Source organism: Microcebus murinus, chromosome 17 (genome assembly GCF_040939455.1).
Source record: "Microcebus murinus isolate Inina chromosome 17, M.murinus_Inina_mat1.0, whole genome shotgun sequence".
Taxonomy (NCBI): domain Eukaryota; kingdom Metazoa; phylum Chordata; class Mammalia; order Primates; family Cheirogaleidae; genus Microcebus; species Microcebus murinus.
The window spans coordinates 26620917-26637464 of NC_134120.1; the positions used below are offsets into that span (position 1 = coordinate 26620917).

General features: G+C 40.7%; 1 protein-coding gene across 3 annotated transcripts in view; it reads right to left on the reverse strand.

Moving 5' to 3' along the window:
* Positions 1-1836: 1836 nt before the first annotated feature.
* Positions 1837-16548, reverse strand: part of SETBP1 (SET binding protein 1) — a 359523-nt gene continuing 344811 nt past the window's right edge. For all 3 annotated transcript variants that reach the window (XM_012790305.3, XM_012790306.3, XM_075993488.1), the window contains one exon: positions 1837-7737. In XM_012790305.3, the coding sequence (XP_012645759.2) occupies positions 7139-7737 (599 nt within the window). In that variant the 3' untranslated portion in view covers positions 1837-7138. The remainder of the gene's footprint in view (positions 7738-16548) is intronic.

Sequence of the window (16548 nt, forward strand, 5' to 3'; positions counted from 1 at the left end):
CCTTTCAACCCATTCTTTATTTGATCTGACCTATAAAGAGCCTTTTGTAACCTTGGGCAAATCCTTTAGCTCCTCACATCCCATTATCCTTAGTCTCTAAGGTATGTGTGACTTAAAATTGTTGACATGGCAACTGATTTCTAACATCCTCAGTCTTCTTCTAGTCACCTCCACACAGTCCAGGTAGCTAGGCTGGTTTAAGCTCATCCCTAAGGGCATGTATCTGACAGCAGAAAGCAGGGGGAAACATGAAAAAGACTTTCTTTCTGGCTTTGAGTTTCAAATGCCTGGAAACTAGGGAAATAGGAATGAATTGGGCAGAGAGAAACCATTTGGAACAAGACTTTCTAGGACTTCCCCTTCCTTCTTGAGGCTAGACAAATGATTCTCTGGCTCTGGAACTAAGATTCTGCTATGCTGGTGGAATGGGGTCTTAAAAATAATAAAATTGCGCTGGAGAAAAATTAAAAAGTGTATATCCCTTCCACCAGCCTATTTGTAGACCGAGATTCCTATCAGCCCCACGTGTGGACACATCTGACTTCCTTGAGAATCTTTGTCAGCACATGGCTACTCCAAGGATGGATGAAAAACTCTGAAGTTGAGCCAATCATTTCTGAGGCACCAGCTTTGTCCCTGCATGAGAAGCTGGTAGGAAGAGATCAGGAGCTCTCTCAGAAGTCATTGCTGATTCCAGAAATACCATCAGACTAATGAGTCCATGGTAGAAAGAAGACTGTATAATGTTTCAGGTTTTCCTAGTTTAGCATAAGATAGTCAGCAGAGGACAGGGTGAATAAAAGGGCAAATTCTATTCTATTAGAGGTTGCTGATAAAATTCTCTGAGTCTCAGGAGACTACCTGGGGCACAAATGCTCCACCCATCCCGAGGCTGCCCTAATACACTGCCCGGAAGACTTCCATTCATTGCACCCAACTTTGGTTATTCCACTGTGGGTGCTGCAAATACCAAAAGTCACAGTAATTGTCTCAGTGGGTCACATTGATGCTTTGGGATGGGGGATGCTCATAACATTTCCTACCTATCTTGTTGGCTGTTGGAAGAGACACATTGGAAGATAAGACAAAGAAAGAAGGCAAGAAATACACAAACGCATGTACATTTACATTTCTTTAAAGTGAAACGTGCAAAGTACTTTTTAAAATACGCTTTTGAAATCCTCTTATAAATAGAAACTAAAAATTGGAACAGAAAGAATGGGAAGTGCAGACAGGGGGATAGTGGAGACTCCACATTTTGGGGGGACCCCATTACTCTTTCAGCACCAGCCGTATTCTGCTTAGAACTGCAAGTTCATTTTTCAAATGTTGGCCTTGTTACGTCCCTTCAGAGCAAGAACTCTCAGTGTAAGCACTGGGTAGGGAATCAGTAACTGTCTGCCGTTTATTAAATAGTTAAACTTCCTATCACCCAGTAAAACTTTAAGTGCGGGCGGGGATCCATCCTTCAGATGTCTGACATCATGGGATATTTAGCAAGAAAGCTTAATCTCTATCCATAATGCTCTTCTAAAAATTTAGGACAGGATGGTCTTCAACCTTTAATAGCTTTCAGCAGAAGTGTGACTGGTTCTATGAATCATCCTTGGTTTGATGTCTGGGTAGTGCAACATTCTCTGAACAGTAACCCAGTAATTCAGACTCAAATCTTGCCCACAGCATACTTCCCAGTATCATACAAAAGACAGACGTTTGGTTAGAATTTTCTCAATGATTCCGTATCCAGTTGGTGTGAGCAAAGACCCCCAAATGCTATTATACTCCTTAGTGATGTGAACCAGATGGAAAATAAAACAAAAGAATTCACAACTCATGTTAGACTGAATTGAATGTCTTTAATTTCACACAATGAATAACATATGAATAGGATTAACTTTTTTTTTTTTTAATAGTTAAGTGCTCTATACTGTGCTAACCTGATCTGGTAGCAAAAAAGACTGAGCTTTCTTTTAGAAAAAAATGTTTAAAACCCAACATCTAAGACCATGGAGGAGCATGACAGTCAGCATGCCAGATGTATCTACGCCTCAAATAACAGCAAGTCCATGTTCATTTTAAATGTACAAAAATGCTTTATGAATAAAAACTGTTACAAAAAGAACATTTCAAACAATGTACAATTTTTCTTGCCTCTATATTCAATAAAATACAAATACATTTTTTGTTCTAAAATATGTTTACATACAATCAAAGTAGAACATGCAAATTACACTTTAAAAAAGGCTTTTAAAAACCACTTATGAATACAAACTAAAAATTAGCCAGCACGACTTGTAAGACAATCTTGTGCCCCATTTTTTTCTTTTGAAATATATATGTACATATTTAACACATCATGTGCATTTATTATTATTTAAGAAATAGATTTTTTTTTTTTAAAAAAAGGAAGAAAAAGAAAGACACCAACCTAGGGTGGAACTGCACTTCCATGGTGCCAGTTGGCAGTTCTTTTCAATTTTCCCCCTTTAGTGTTTATTATACCTGGGCAAATGGGCAATAGATATCCAGGAAGTTTCTTCCTTGGTTGATATGTGCTTCTAAGACTGTTCCCCAAATGACTGAGTCCAACAGGGAAGGAAGACTCATCAGCGGGGTGAACTCTCCAAGAAACAAGAGGCAGAGGGCGCTTTGTATTGTGGAAAGAAACTTTTAAGAAACACCAAGAAAATGCTACGGTATATTACAGTTCGAGTTTCTAGGCACTGCGATGACATTATCTGTAAGCTCTGGCATTTGGACCATTGTGATACTATAGGGTACTGTTGTGAATAATGTCTATATTTATCTACTTTTACATAACGAGGACTGAAAATCCTGCAACGTAACACTTAAATGGCTTTTGAGGCATTTCAGCTTCTGCCACCCCCCTCTCTCTCCATGTTACAGTTGGTATTTAAAGGCTTTGGAAATATATATATGTATATATATGTAGACTTTAGACAGTTCCCAGGTAAATCTTTCTAGTGATAGGGAAAAATATTCTCTAAAAGCTCATTATCTGAATATTGTTGAGTAATAAGCTAGGAGTGGGATTTTCTACTTAAGTCTTAAAACCAAATCCTTTATGATCTGCGTGTAGTACATCACCTTATACTATAATTCTGTCACCACTTGCTTATCATATTTATAGACCCAGCAATGTGCAGAACACAAATTCTGACTGCCACCGAGCATGGCCTCCCACGCCAGCCAGCAGCCAAGTTAACATGCTAATCTTCTGCCAGCCCTTAGTCACCTTCTCTGGGCCTCAGAGGCTGCTGAGTCCTGGTCCTGCCAAGTCACAAACCAGCCCCTGACATGCTCTCCTTTCCTTTGACCTTTCTTCCTTGGATTTTAGCCAGAGCTGAACTATTTGAGGAAGTTAAACTTCTGTTACTCTCATTTGAGATGAGGGGTTGAAAAGCAATGACTCCACCAGACCCTTAGTAAGGTAGACTGAAGATCCATCATCACCTTCAAGGGGGCTTTTAGATCTAAATTTCATCCATTTCTCATCATTAATCAGACTCCTTATGAGTGGGTCCACATCTGCTTGCTGAAGGCAAGTATTGCAGAAAAAGAAAGAGAAATAAAAATCAAGGGGTTTCTCTTAGTATGAAACATTATGTGGAGCTGCATATGGAATTTCGTGCATCCCAAATGACCTCCTATCAAAAAAGAAAAAACACACAGGGCCATTAGGCAGTGTTGAGAGGCCAGAGACCTCTGTAACCTGGGTCGGGAGAGCTGGGATTTCTTTCTGGCTCTGTACCCAACTAGATGTGAAATTACATTGGCCCAGTGTTGAGCTTGGACAGGAAAGGAGAAGCTATAGGAATTGGGGCAGTTAGAGAATAAGGAAATAGTTATACCGATGAGAAGATTTAGGTTAATGAAAAGCATAAGGAAGAAAAAGTATTGTGACACCGAAGGAGGAACTGGGTGGTGGGGAGAGGAAGCTATGTAGGTGACTGGACTTGCCTCCACCTCCGAGCAGCTGTTTAGCATGTCTCAGCTTTGGCCCTCTGCTGTTTTCCAATCTATTCCTAGGGTCATTCACACAAAGCAGGCAGTAGTCCACAAACTTTCTGGCACCAGGGACTGGTTTCATGGAAGACAATTTTTCCATGGACCAGGGGAGGGGGTGGTTTCAGGATGATTCAATTGCCTTACATTTATTGTGGAGTCAAACCTCTCTACTCATGATAATCTGTATTTGCAGCTGCTCCCCAGCGCTAGTATCACTGCCCCAGCTCCACCTCAGATCATCAGGCATTAGATTCTCATAAGGAGGGCACAACCTAGATCCTTCACATGTGCAGTTTACAGTAGGGTTTGTCCTCCTATGGGAATCTAATGTCCTGCTGATCTGACAGGTGGCGGAGCTTGTGTGATGATGCGAGCAATGGGGAATGGCTGTAAACACAGATGAAGCTTTGCTTGCTGCCTGCTGCTCACCTCCTGCTGTAGGACCTGGCTCCTAACAGGCTATAGGCAGTTACCAGACTGCCGTGGTCCAGGGGTTGGGGACCACAGATGTAGAGGATTTGCATTTAACCCATATGGCAACTGAAGACCAGAATTCATGTATAAGTTGCAACTCTGCTGTTAACTCTTTCTTCAAATATCTTTCATTGGTTTGGAAATTCTAACACATCCCAAAGTTATTTGGAATTTCTCACCTGCTAGATATTAACACCAATTAAACTTTGGGTCCTCTTTTAAGAAGTTTATCTAGCACCAGCTCGTCCTCCTGTGCAAGAAGACTTAGTCTGCATATAGGCTCGGTTAGAGAGATGGTACAACACAGAAAGAAAGAAAGGCAAAAGAAAGAAAGAAATGATTTCTAAATCCAGCAAGAAGAGAAACCTCTTTATGGCTTAATTGGAATGAAAATGGTTGCTGTTTCACAGTGATTGTGGAGTGAGTGGGGCTAATTTAAACCTTCCTTTTAGGTGACTTTGGAACTACTCAGACATGGCTTGAGAATAATAAATTAGAAATGGCTGCTTTGATTTTGGTGTTCAAGTTGTGTGAAATGGCAAAGGTCAACCTGGGCCACAAAGTGAGTATCTAGAATATAAGCTTTAAAGTACAGGGGAATGTAGTTCTTTAAACTTACAGATTGCTAGGATTAAATGCAACTGACCTAGTGGGCAGCAAATGATGTGAAGTCCACGGTGACACTGCAGAATAGGATGACCATGTGGGTAATTTCAACCAACTGTTGGTGCCATGACAGAACAGTGATGCTTGCAAGCATATTAACTTGGGAGTTTAAAATTAATTCTCATAGATGCCCCATCACTTATTCTCTTACATTGCCAACAAAAATCTATCTCTCCCTCTCAGGAAAAATATTGTGTTCTGAAGTGATAATACAATTTCCAGCTGGTCCCAACTTCCTGTAAAGAAACTTAATTTGGAGGTAAACCAGATATTCTAATTCCCATTAGAAAATTTAAGTCTCTCTGTCAGTGTCTCTCTTTTTATAATCTACCATGCCAGGTGTTTGATGTCTTGGGCAAGGGAAGGGAAGGAGTGAGGGAGGAAATTGAAAATACTTATTTGAAATTTTCACATCTGACTTTTAGAAAACATCTACGAAAATTGAATATCTTCATATTCATTCTGAGTATTCTTAACATATTTTATTTGGGCTGTGGAAATGGATAATAGAGATGGAGTATCTGTCCACGCTAAACCAATGGCTAGAGTACAACTTGGATGAGAAATGTACAGTTGAAATTGATCATTTAAAAGACGATTTGTCACACACAGTTTGCATTCATGCAGACTGATAGATTTATAATTACATTATGTACAAAAATGTTTTAGTTTATTAAGGCAACCACAATTTGGATACTTTGTCCAAGGTGGCTTGATATAATTGGAGTGGTGATACCCTTTGAGCATTTTCTTTTTTTTTCCAGATAAGAACACTTACTCCCATTTGCTTTAAAGAAATAATTATCAAGAGATAATGGACTTCTTATATTGTCTTTTTGTTTCTTTTTTTCAACAACTTAGGACAATTATTTGTATGAAAGAGATCAGCTACCAAGGCATTGCTAGACACTTGTCTTTCTGGTGGGTCTAGAGTTTCAGTTTTTGGCGATTTGTCAGTTATTCCATTTCCTGTGGGAAATTAAAATCATTTTATTCTGCCTATGCTCTGCTGATATGTTTTTTAAGTATAAAAATAACATGGCTGACACCTGGGTCAACATATCCTTGGCTGCTCTGAGTTACTTATTAAAAAGGCTCTATCAATACTGAGTATGTTTCACAAGGATTGGGATTCCAAGCCAGGTTCTTGGGACAGCATGCCAAGGGCGAATTTTACAGCACAGGTAAGGGTTACATTATTTAGATATGTACCAAGAAAAAGAAGGCAGCAAGTAAGTTAATGGAAAAGAATATGGAAGTACAATGGGCAAAGGAAAAACAGGAATAGACGATGCTAAAAGTCAGTGTATGTGCGATAGAGGAGGCATACAGAAAAACATGAATGCAAGTCTAAAGTCGCCTGTCACTAGAATTCTACCTTCTGATCACACAATTCCATCTGAAAAATTGAACTCTTAAAGGGAGAGATTCAGGTCACCTGAAGATGATGCTGGTACCTACCCCAAAGCCTAACAGAGCTTGAAAACCGAAATAAATAAAAACCAATTAACTGGAAGTGGGTGACAGCAATGCCAGTTGAGCAATTTGCAACTTTTCTCCCCTTGGAATGTCTCCTAATTGAAGGTGTTTCCCTTTCGATTTTCCTGGCCACCCAATGAAATCGGAATGGAGGGCGCACCTTGGCTGTGAAAGGTCAGGTGGCCATGGGAGAGCACCACCAGCTAACGCCCCCTGGATGGGGTTCCCTCTCGTCTGTAAAGACCTAGCCACACCTGGTTGGGAACTGCTGTAAAGCACAGACAAGCTTCTTTTGAAGGCGCCCCCCTCCCCCTGCTTTGCTTCCCCAAGAGCTCCTGATGGCTCAGCCCGGTCATCTGGCCCGGTCCCGCCTGCCCGCTTCTGGAGAGAAGGGCATGGTGTCCCTGCGGCGGGGTTCCGCCCCGCCCCTGCTCACCGCACCTCCGAGGTGTCAGTCCCCCAGCCCCAGGTGCAGACGCCCAGGCCCACCCTAGGGAAGGACATCGCTCTCGCTGCCCCGGGACTTCCTCTGCCTCTTGGCTTTCACCTCCTCTTCCTGCGGAAGGGGCTGCTGCGGGGGCTGGGCGGGGGGCTGCGGCCTGTGTTTCCTCTTCCCGCCGCGCGGGGCCTTGGGCAGGGGCGGCGGCGGCGGCGGCGGCGGCGGCGGCGGGAGGGGCGGCGGCGGCGGCGGGGGCAGCGGCGGCGCCTCGCGGGCCATGTGGATGACCGCCTCGATGGTGGCCATGACGGCGTCCTGGCCGGCGGCGGGCTCCAGCGCCAGCGGGCTCAGGCTGGGCTTCTGGCCCCGTTTGCTGGGCAGGTCGATGCATTTCTCCAGCACGGGCATTTGGTCTCTGGAGTCCTCGTCGGACTGGGAGGGCTGCTTGCGGGGACGCCCCCGCCTCTTCTTGACGAAGTTGTTGCCTGTCTTTGATTGTCTCTGCAGCCGCTTGGCCTTCAGGATCTTGTTCACGTGGTCCAGATTCTTCTTGGTGGACAGAATCTTGGTGTAGTTGCACATCTTCCGCACTTCGCACTGGATGGCTTCGATCTCCCGCCGCTTGAATCGCTTCTTCAGGGAGGAGCTGGCTGTAGGAGGGGAAGAGAGAAGAAACTGAGCACAGGGCGCGAGCTGCCTTACACTTAAGCCTTTTCCCTGACACCCAGCATTATATTTGGCTATAAAGATGATGGACAGCTAGTGCTTCGGATGCGACCCAGTACCCGATATTTATTCTTTCTTTTTCTTTCTTTATTTAATTTAAAAATAATAAAAATAAACATCAGTCAGATAGCTGTTATGTGTGCAAAGTATGTGAAATACTGTTGTTCCCATTTTCAAGATGTGGAAACTGAGGCTTATGCTATATATGTGACCTGCCTTGGAGCTATGGAGTCAATGGCAGAATCACAATATAAATTTTCCTTTATTTTTCTTGTTAAGAATTTACTTTTTTAAAAAAAAAATTCAGCCCTTTCATATTTGATCCAATTCAACTTAGCATTAAATTATATTTTCTCTTTTTGTTTTTGTAGACGTTAGATGAATAAAAACGCACGCAGGTCTCCATAGCAAGCAATTGGGATAAACCAGATGTACTATCAACCTCATAGAAGAGATGCCTTATGTAACTGAACTGTTTCATTCCTACCCCTCTTCCAGTGACAGAGGGAGGAATATTTCCTGGAATACTCTAGTCGGCATGGCACTGTCTCTCTACATTTTTTCTCCCTGATGTTCTGGACTTGTCAAGTTGCCTGGTGGTGTCCAATTAACCGAGTCCTTCTTACCCAGTTCATCTGCTGGGAACCTCAAGGGAAATATCAGCCAGGTGTTTCTGAATCAATTACACTCCCCCTACCGGGCTGTTGTTTGCAAAAATCTCTTTTCATGTCCTGGTGGCCAGATGCGCCTCTATTTTATGAGCCGAACTTCTCAGTCTCAGGAAGTCCTGTACTGCCGCCACTAAATGGCCTTCAGAAGTGCCTCGTTTTGAAGTTCAGACACCATATAGTGTGAATGGCTTCAAGACACAGCCAACCATTCCTCCTTCAGATCGTTCTTTCTCCCTGTGTTGTTTATGAGCAGGCGCATGTGTACATACCTGTGTGCGCACACACACTAGCACAGATCCCATGTCCCCAGCTTCACTGTGGCCACTCCCTCTGGCCATTTGTAAACTTAAGAAGTGTTTCCGCACTGAGTTCTTTGTTGCTATGATTCCCCCTCCATGTTCTACCCTAAAGAAGCCCACGTAGAAGACTTAGGCATAGAGGGGAATATGTTCTGTTTTAGCATCTTGATTTGTTCTGCCCTTTCATTGTTTCTTTCCCACCTACTAGTAGAGAAGCAGAATAGATATTCATATCTTAAGGGAAAGCAACAAAAACATGTTGAAAACGTGGATACCATTCCCATTTCTTCTTGGGTACCCCCAGTTCATTCTTTCCTCTGCTCTGCCCCACTTCTCCCTCCTGCTGTGCCCATCACAGACTGCCAGGAGGGTTTTATCTGAAGTTATTTACAATGCTGGCTTCATGGAGTGGGAAGGGCTGAGTCCTGCAGGCCAGGTCAAAATGCTACTGCTTTTGGCCAAAGGTCAGTAAGACTGACTGAGTAATGAATACCTACTGAACGATTTTTTCAAATAAGTTAAAAGATCAAAATAGAAAAAAAAAAAAAAACACACACACACAGTGAACTTCTGACCATAAAAATAAATTTTTTGTAGTTAGTTTTGTAAAAGAAAAAGTTTGCTTCATTGTAAGTTCTCAGATGCAGGAACCAATCCTTGTCTGTTCTCTGTGTTCCTCATGGGTCGTAGCAGGGTGCCTCGCTTATAAAAGGGACTTAAGAATGGTTTTCTGGACTGACAAATGAGACTAATCATTGCTGTCTTGTAGTCATATTCTCTGAAAGAGTTCTAGTTTGGATTTTTAAAACCACCATTGCAAATAGAGTGACACTAAGAGTTAGCAGGCTTCCATGTCAGAGACAAGTAATTTTCCTTGTCCACATAGCTCATGAGTAAATGGAAACTAGTCAGAAGTACTCCACAAAACTGGCATTATTCCAAGCAGTTTCCATTTGCAGTTTATCCTCTCTTTAGTGTATATCATCCATAGAAGAAGAAAATGCTATGTGATATATACTATAGTATGCAACTATAAAGTAAATCATTTTGCTGACATATAATATAGCATGCAAATATAAAGTAAATCAATTAGTTGGCAATCCTGTTCAATACAGCTTGACTGAAATATTCAATGAGCTGGAGTTGTGTGGGGCAAATATTAACATTTCCAATGGATTATCTCTCTTAAGCATTTTCTTTTTAGAGTGAAATGCAAAAAATCAAACAAAACAAAAAACAAAAAACCCTCAAAGACCAAAATCAAAAAATAAACAAAAAACCTAGTCCATCATCCTATAGTCAAGAATTTGTTATATGCTGTATTATTTTTCATTAAATTTTTGTATTAAAAATGATTATGCAATAAAAATTCTGATAGTGTAAACTCACTAAACAGTACCAAGAATGACATGACTAACTTCCTTGCACCCACTTAACAAATGTTAACTTTTTGTCATATTTGCTTTCCTTTTAAGGAATAAAACATGGTAGATAGAGCTAAGTCATTGTTCCCTCTCCATTCCCTACCCTTACATTTTTATGCTTCTAGTTCTACTTCTATTGCATATATGTAAACTCATAATGGTAAAAATCTACCTAATGTTGGTAATGATGTAAGGAACTGAGGACATTTGCACATTGTTGGTGAGAGTGTAAATTAGAATAATCACTTTGGAGAACGATTAGGCAACTGTTAGGGTTGAAAGTGTGCATGTTCAACGCCCCAGCAATCCCATGGCAAGATCACCTCTTTTGCTCATTTGCTAACAGGAGGCAAAAGTCATGCAAGGATGGTCCTTGAAACTCAGTGTATGCTACAGGAATTGGAAAACAATCTAAACGTTAATTAAGAGGGTAATGAATCAACTGTGATACAATGAACAATGGAATATTATGTCTAGTAAATTAATAAACTACATATAAATATATCAACATGGTTAAATCTTTAAAAAGGTTGAATAAAAAAAGAAATCATGAAAGTATTTGTAAGTACACCATTTATGTAAATTTAGAAACACATAGATGCTTGAATTTTTATTCCATCTTCCATGTCTAGTTGTGGAGGTTGCAAGTGAACACCGGGTGGGGATCAACTGTGGGCCAAAGATTTGGTGCATGAGATTTCAACATCTACTTCCCTCCAGCGTGGCCTCACAGAACTTTGTTAAGCCTTGGGAGAAGAGCTGTCCAACAGAATGTCCTGCAAAGGTGGAAATATTCTATATCTGGGCTGCCCTCTAGGCTAGACACTGGCCATTAGCCACATGTGGCTGCAGAGCACTTGAAATGTGGCCGGTGTGACTGAGAAACTGGATTCTTAAGTTCATTTAATTTTAATAAATAGACACATGTGCCTAGTGGTTACCACACACGGGGCAGCTCAGGTCTAGACGTAACCACCTTGAAATAGAGAGGACAGAGTACACATAGGGATTCATTCAGTAAAACGTAGACTGCGGGAAACTCTAGGCAAACAGCCTGGTGTCCTCAACAAATAAATTGCAGGGTAAGGGAGGGAGAACCCAAATTTAAAAAGGTACTGGTGAAACAAGATTGACTGCGAGCTGATATTGTTGAAGTTGATATGGATGGGTACAGGAGGTTTATTAATACTGTTCTGCCTGCTTTGCTATATGTTTCACATTTTCCAGAATGCAAAGTTAAAAAATTATTGGTAAGTGGCAATAAAACATCTTAGAATCTTAGGACTCGAGAGTTCTCTGGTTTTCACTTCTCCAGTCTCTATTTCACCAAACAATTTCGGAAGGACAAAGGATATTCTTGATGAAGGGCATGCATCCACCATCTCCTTAGAAAGCTCATGTTGATAGCTGCTCTCCTGGCTTAATGACATGAGAGAATAAATGCATTCTCTGTTTTATGCTGCAACCAATTGCCTAAATACAGGACATGAGCCAACCTCCGTTGATGTCAGAAAGTGTCATGACTTAGTATCCCTCTTTCTTTTGTACATGATAATCTTTGAGGTTTTCCACATCTACTAAACATCTGAATTTTATTTTGTCCTTATGCTTATCATCCAGACTTTAACTTCAGATTCATTATCCCTGCGTGTGAACAACAGCAGGTACAGTGTAGCAGAATGGACTCTGCACCAGGGGGCAGGAAAGGAAGGTGGGCTGGGATGAATCCTTAGCCCCTCTGGGTCTCTTTAACCTCATCCGTTATGTTGGATGGCTGAAGCAGCTGCTCTCAAAGTTCCCTTCCAGATTTAAAGATTGCTATAATTCTTTCCTATGCTCATTATCAATTGCCTCCCCAAAATGTGGGGTGGCTTTCGAAAACATTTATTTCACCTAATAATTCTGAAATCCTAGTGTGGAGGGAGGAGACTGTGGAGTTGGCAAGGTTTGCTATTCACAAATCTTTCTCCTTATTGCTTATGATTTCACTGTCCCTCTAAATGTTTACAGATTTTTCTCTTTTCAAATTGTTTCATTATTGGACAGTAATTTCTGGGCTCTTGCTGCAAGATTGATTCCATATTTGCTCTCCTTCCTATAATTGTCCTATATCTTGCCCGCTCTTTGTTAGTTTTTTAAGAATAATTATGAGTGGCCCAGGCAAAATGCAAATTCATTTCTTCATAACTCTGCAATACAAATTATCTTTTTAGACCCCGTCTGTATTTAAAATTGCCATGCAAATGATTGAGCTGGTTTGGGTCCAGATCTAGATTTTCTATCTTTTCACTTCCATTATCAGAGGGTTGGCTCATCAGCATTCTGTTGATTTTGTCACGTCTTTTATGATAATTGAAGAATGGGCTTAGCAGTGCTTTTTGTACGCAAACTTTATAGATGTAGCACAGGCACCATGAGCCAAGACAAGGGCTAACAAGGCTTAGTTATATGGAAGGTTCCCAAGAAATAGGCACTCATGTTTGTAGATTGTACTTTGCCCATGTGCAAGACACATCTAGTTTTACATGAAAGCTTTGGGTGGGTTAAGGGAGGGAGGCAAAATTATCTCTAGATTCCTTAAGAGTTTTTCTTGCCATTTGAATGTTCCTAAGGGGAGGTGGGGAGATGTTGCAGAAGGCTGAACTGCCTGCATTTCAGGGTTCAGTTAAGCTGCATTCAGGGTGGATAGGGCTGGAACACCATCTGCCTCTACTGAGGCAGAGCTGCAGTGTGAATTGCTTTGTTGGTGCTCATAGATTCTAGAAGATTCTTTGAAGGCAAAGGCCACATCTTTTCTCTACTTTTAGTGTTCCCAGCACAAGCCACTTCACACGTGATTTGGTGCATACGATGTGGTCAACAAATACAAGGGAACTCAATTGTCTCATGTTCTCTAATGTAAATTGTACAGTTTTTTTTCTTTCTTTCTTTTTTTTTTTATACTTTGTACTTCTACTTGACTTGGTAATGGTCCTTTATTTTTCTAATGCTGCTTTTTATTTTTTAATGGGAAGTATGAGGCAACCTGCCTTGGCATGCAAACTTTCTCCCTCCATTCTTAGAATTTAAATTAACTTTCTATAGTCCTGGCCTTAAAAGCTCTTTTGAAAAAGATGGCAAGTTGCCCCTACAAGGTAGGGGGCGTCTGAGTTGCTGCTGGTTATCAACACAAGTGCTAAAGGCCTGCTCTCCAAGTTTAAAGCAGTAATTTAGAATTAAGAGTTAGCAGATGTTGGGGCCTTGTTAGGATGTGAAGGTGTTTCCATTCTGTTCTTCATGTCATCTTAGTATGCTTCAGGGTTTCTTTGAAACTGTGACTAGCTTTAGTTTGAAGCATAGTAACCACTTGACTGTTCAAACAACAGTTTCCTCTGAGAGGTTTATTGTGAAAGAACTCTCTATCTTAGCTGCAATGGCTCGGGGGACTCTGGTCTTTGTTCTGCTCCTATTTCACGTTTTTTCCCTGGGACAAGGTAGGAGGGGAGGTGGGCAGACTGGCTGACGCAGAGGCGAAGCAGTGGGGTGTGCAGGTGTAAGCAGGTTTCTGTATGTGATCTCTGAAATGGGAAAGGCCACCAAACAGAAAGTGCCCCAAGGAGTCTCCCTAGATCTTCTGATTAATAGTGTTGGATTTAGAAACTTGTCCCGCACTCTCCTCTTCTGAGAAACTTGATCACACTGTTCACCCCCTCTCTGCCTCTCCAAATTAAACCCACAGCTTCCCAAGTGGGAGTGAGGTGCACATTCATTCCCCCAGAAGGAAGCAAGACTATTATGGGACTGCAGGAAGAACATATTAATGATTTGTATATGTTATATTATTTATATTTTATCTAAAAAATAAAAACTAAATTAAGGATTCTAATGCTTAATATATAGAACAACAATGATGCCCTTATTTGGGCTGCCCGTCAGAGGATGGGTCCATGACCTGTCACACCTGGGCATGGCATTCCTGGGAGAAGGAGAGGCCACATGCCTTCAGGGGCTGGAGGGGCATCTCATCAGTTTGTTGCTTTCAGGGTGTTGTCAATGTTCTATATTCTAAATGCTACAGCAGGTCAGCCCACATGGTTAATTTTAGAAAAACAAGACTTTAAATAGAAAAAAAAAAATTCAAAATACTATGTAATGAGATGAAGAATATTCATGAAATATTTTATATACCACACAGAGTTCTGTTGATTATCTCACAGCAAACTGTAGAAAAGAGTTGTCGTTTTCAAAGAAAAATTTGGCAATTTTCTTGTGCAAAAAGACAAAGGTTCTTCTTAAGGTTCTCACCTTTTCTGTTTGTGCTGTCAATGGGCTGTCAGTAAGGTTACCTAGCAGTTGGTAAAAGATCAAACATCTGATTTCCCTTTAGGACAAAGTGGGCCAGAAAGTAACTGCTTTTAGAAAGAAACTCATGCTATGGAAAGAGCATTTTTTGAAATCGATTGCAAATATTTCCACTGTTTGGCAATTTTGTTGCTGAAAATAATGTATTATAGCCTATACAATCCCTTAAATGTGCAAATTTGAAAATCTTGTAAACAGAACTAACTTCCAAATGAAGAGTTTCAGAGCTATGAACTCAAAAAATGCAATGTCTTCTCATTTGCAAGCCAAGTTTCAACAAAAATCTTGCTTAATTGATAGATAATATGGAAAAAATGATAGTATAATTTAAGCACGGTCAATAAGGCTTTCTTTTTTGAATCTATATCTACGTGAAATAGCCTTTTAACCTACAGCACCTACCAACAGCAAGTGTTGTCGAATTCAGAATCAGATCTTGAAATTATTTATCCCAAGTATCTTAAAAAACCAAGATTTTCTAAAACAAGTAAGCAAACTCAAACTTGGCCTTCCTTAAAACATCATTAAAACATTGAAATTAGTGTAAAATCTTTATAGCAGTAAAAATATTTTGTTTCATTAATAATAATAATAATACATGAAATCTAAAATTATTTTAAGAGTATCATTTACTCATCCTTTCAAAATTTGTGTTTAAGAAAAGAATGCATGTATTTAAATGGGGGGGGTGCTATTCAAAATTATGTTATTGATACCACTGCATGATCAAAAAATTTGGAGCTCTCTGCTTTAAAGTTTTCCTTTCTTTTAAAAAACTTCTAAAGAGTTTATTCACACACTTAGCATTTAGTCCCAGAAGATCTTAAATTTCTATGAGCTCCCAGCCTAGGAAGCATTAAAGATTCTTGAAGACAGAGAGCATGTGTTGTTCTTCATACCCCTCAAAACAGTTCCTTTTTCATAATAGATGCTTGACTAATATTTCCTGCTGGATTTTTTTTTTTTCTGATCGTAAGCTCCTAAAGCCCAAAGCTGGATAACATTAATCTTAGTATTCCCTAGGACACCTTTAATTGAATTGCATGCAATTCCATGGCAATAATAAGGGCGCCCTGACCATGGAGACCTCCCAGAATGGACCCCATGCTGACATCCTTTATTCAGAGTCCTTGATTCTTCTGAGCATGACGAAATAATGCCAGTTATTTCATGAGCCTGGGGGTTGGAGAAAACACCTATGACTCTGGACAGGTAAAGATGGTGGTATCTCACTCCAAAGAGGCTCTGAGCCAACTAAGAATATTGCCAGGTTGCTTAAGGAACCAGAGGGTAATCAAGACTTTAGCAGGCCCGAGAAAAATAGGTTAAAGGAGAAAGCTCAGCGATCAGAGAATTAACCAAAGAGGAGATTATAGTTCCCTGCAAGGAACACTATGTATATTCATCAGAAGGGACTACCCATGGCGGATCAACAAGAATCTTTTAAGTCTGAGAGCTTTTCTGGGGGTGTTATTTATTAGGGTCAAAGTTGCTTCCTAAACTTTTGGTAAGGAGCCAATCAGGAGTGGTGTCACTGGTAAACTGAGGAATGCTAGGGCCATTTAGCCTTGGTCTGTTTCGATTGACTTTGGCATTTGCTTGTTGCAATGTGGACCAAGCCCCAGCACACTGACTAGACAACACGGGAGGCTGGAGAGAAATGTAGTTAACACCAGAAAGTTTGAAGCTACATCTGCTGAGTCGCACAGCATGCCAGTTGGTCACACAGCGTGGGCGGTTGCACCCTCTCAAAGGGCTCTTTATATTTCTTTTTTCTTTCCTCTCAAATGTGGTATAGCTTTACCCTTAACCATAAATACCATCTCTTATATAATACTCCAATTATTGTGCATGCATGTTCTTACCTGATTGTAAGAAATTTTCCTTCTGTCTTTTAAATTTTGAAAATAAATACAGGGAAGAACGAAGAATCATGCAACAGACATGATCTTAGGACAATTGCCACATTTTTAATATTTAGGCTCAGATAAAATAAATCC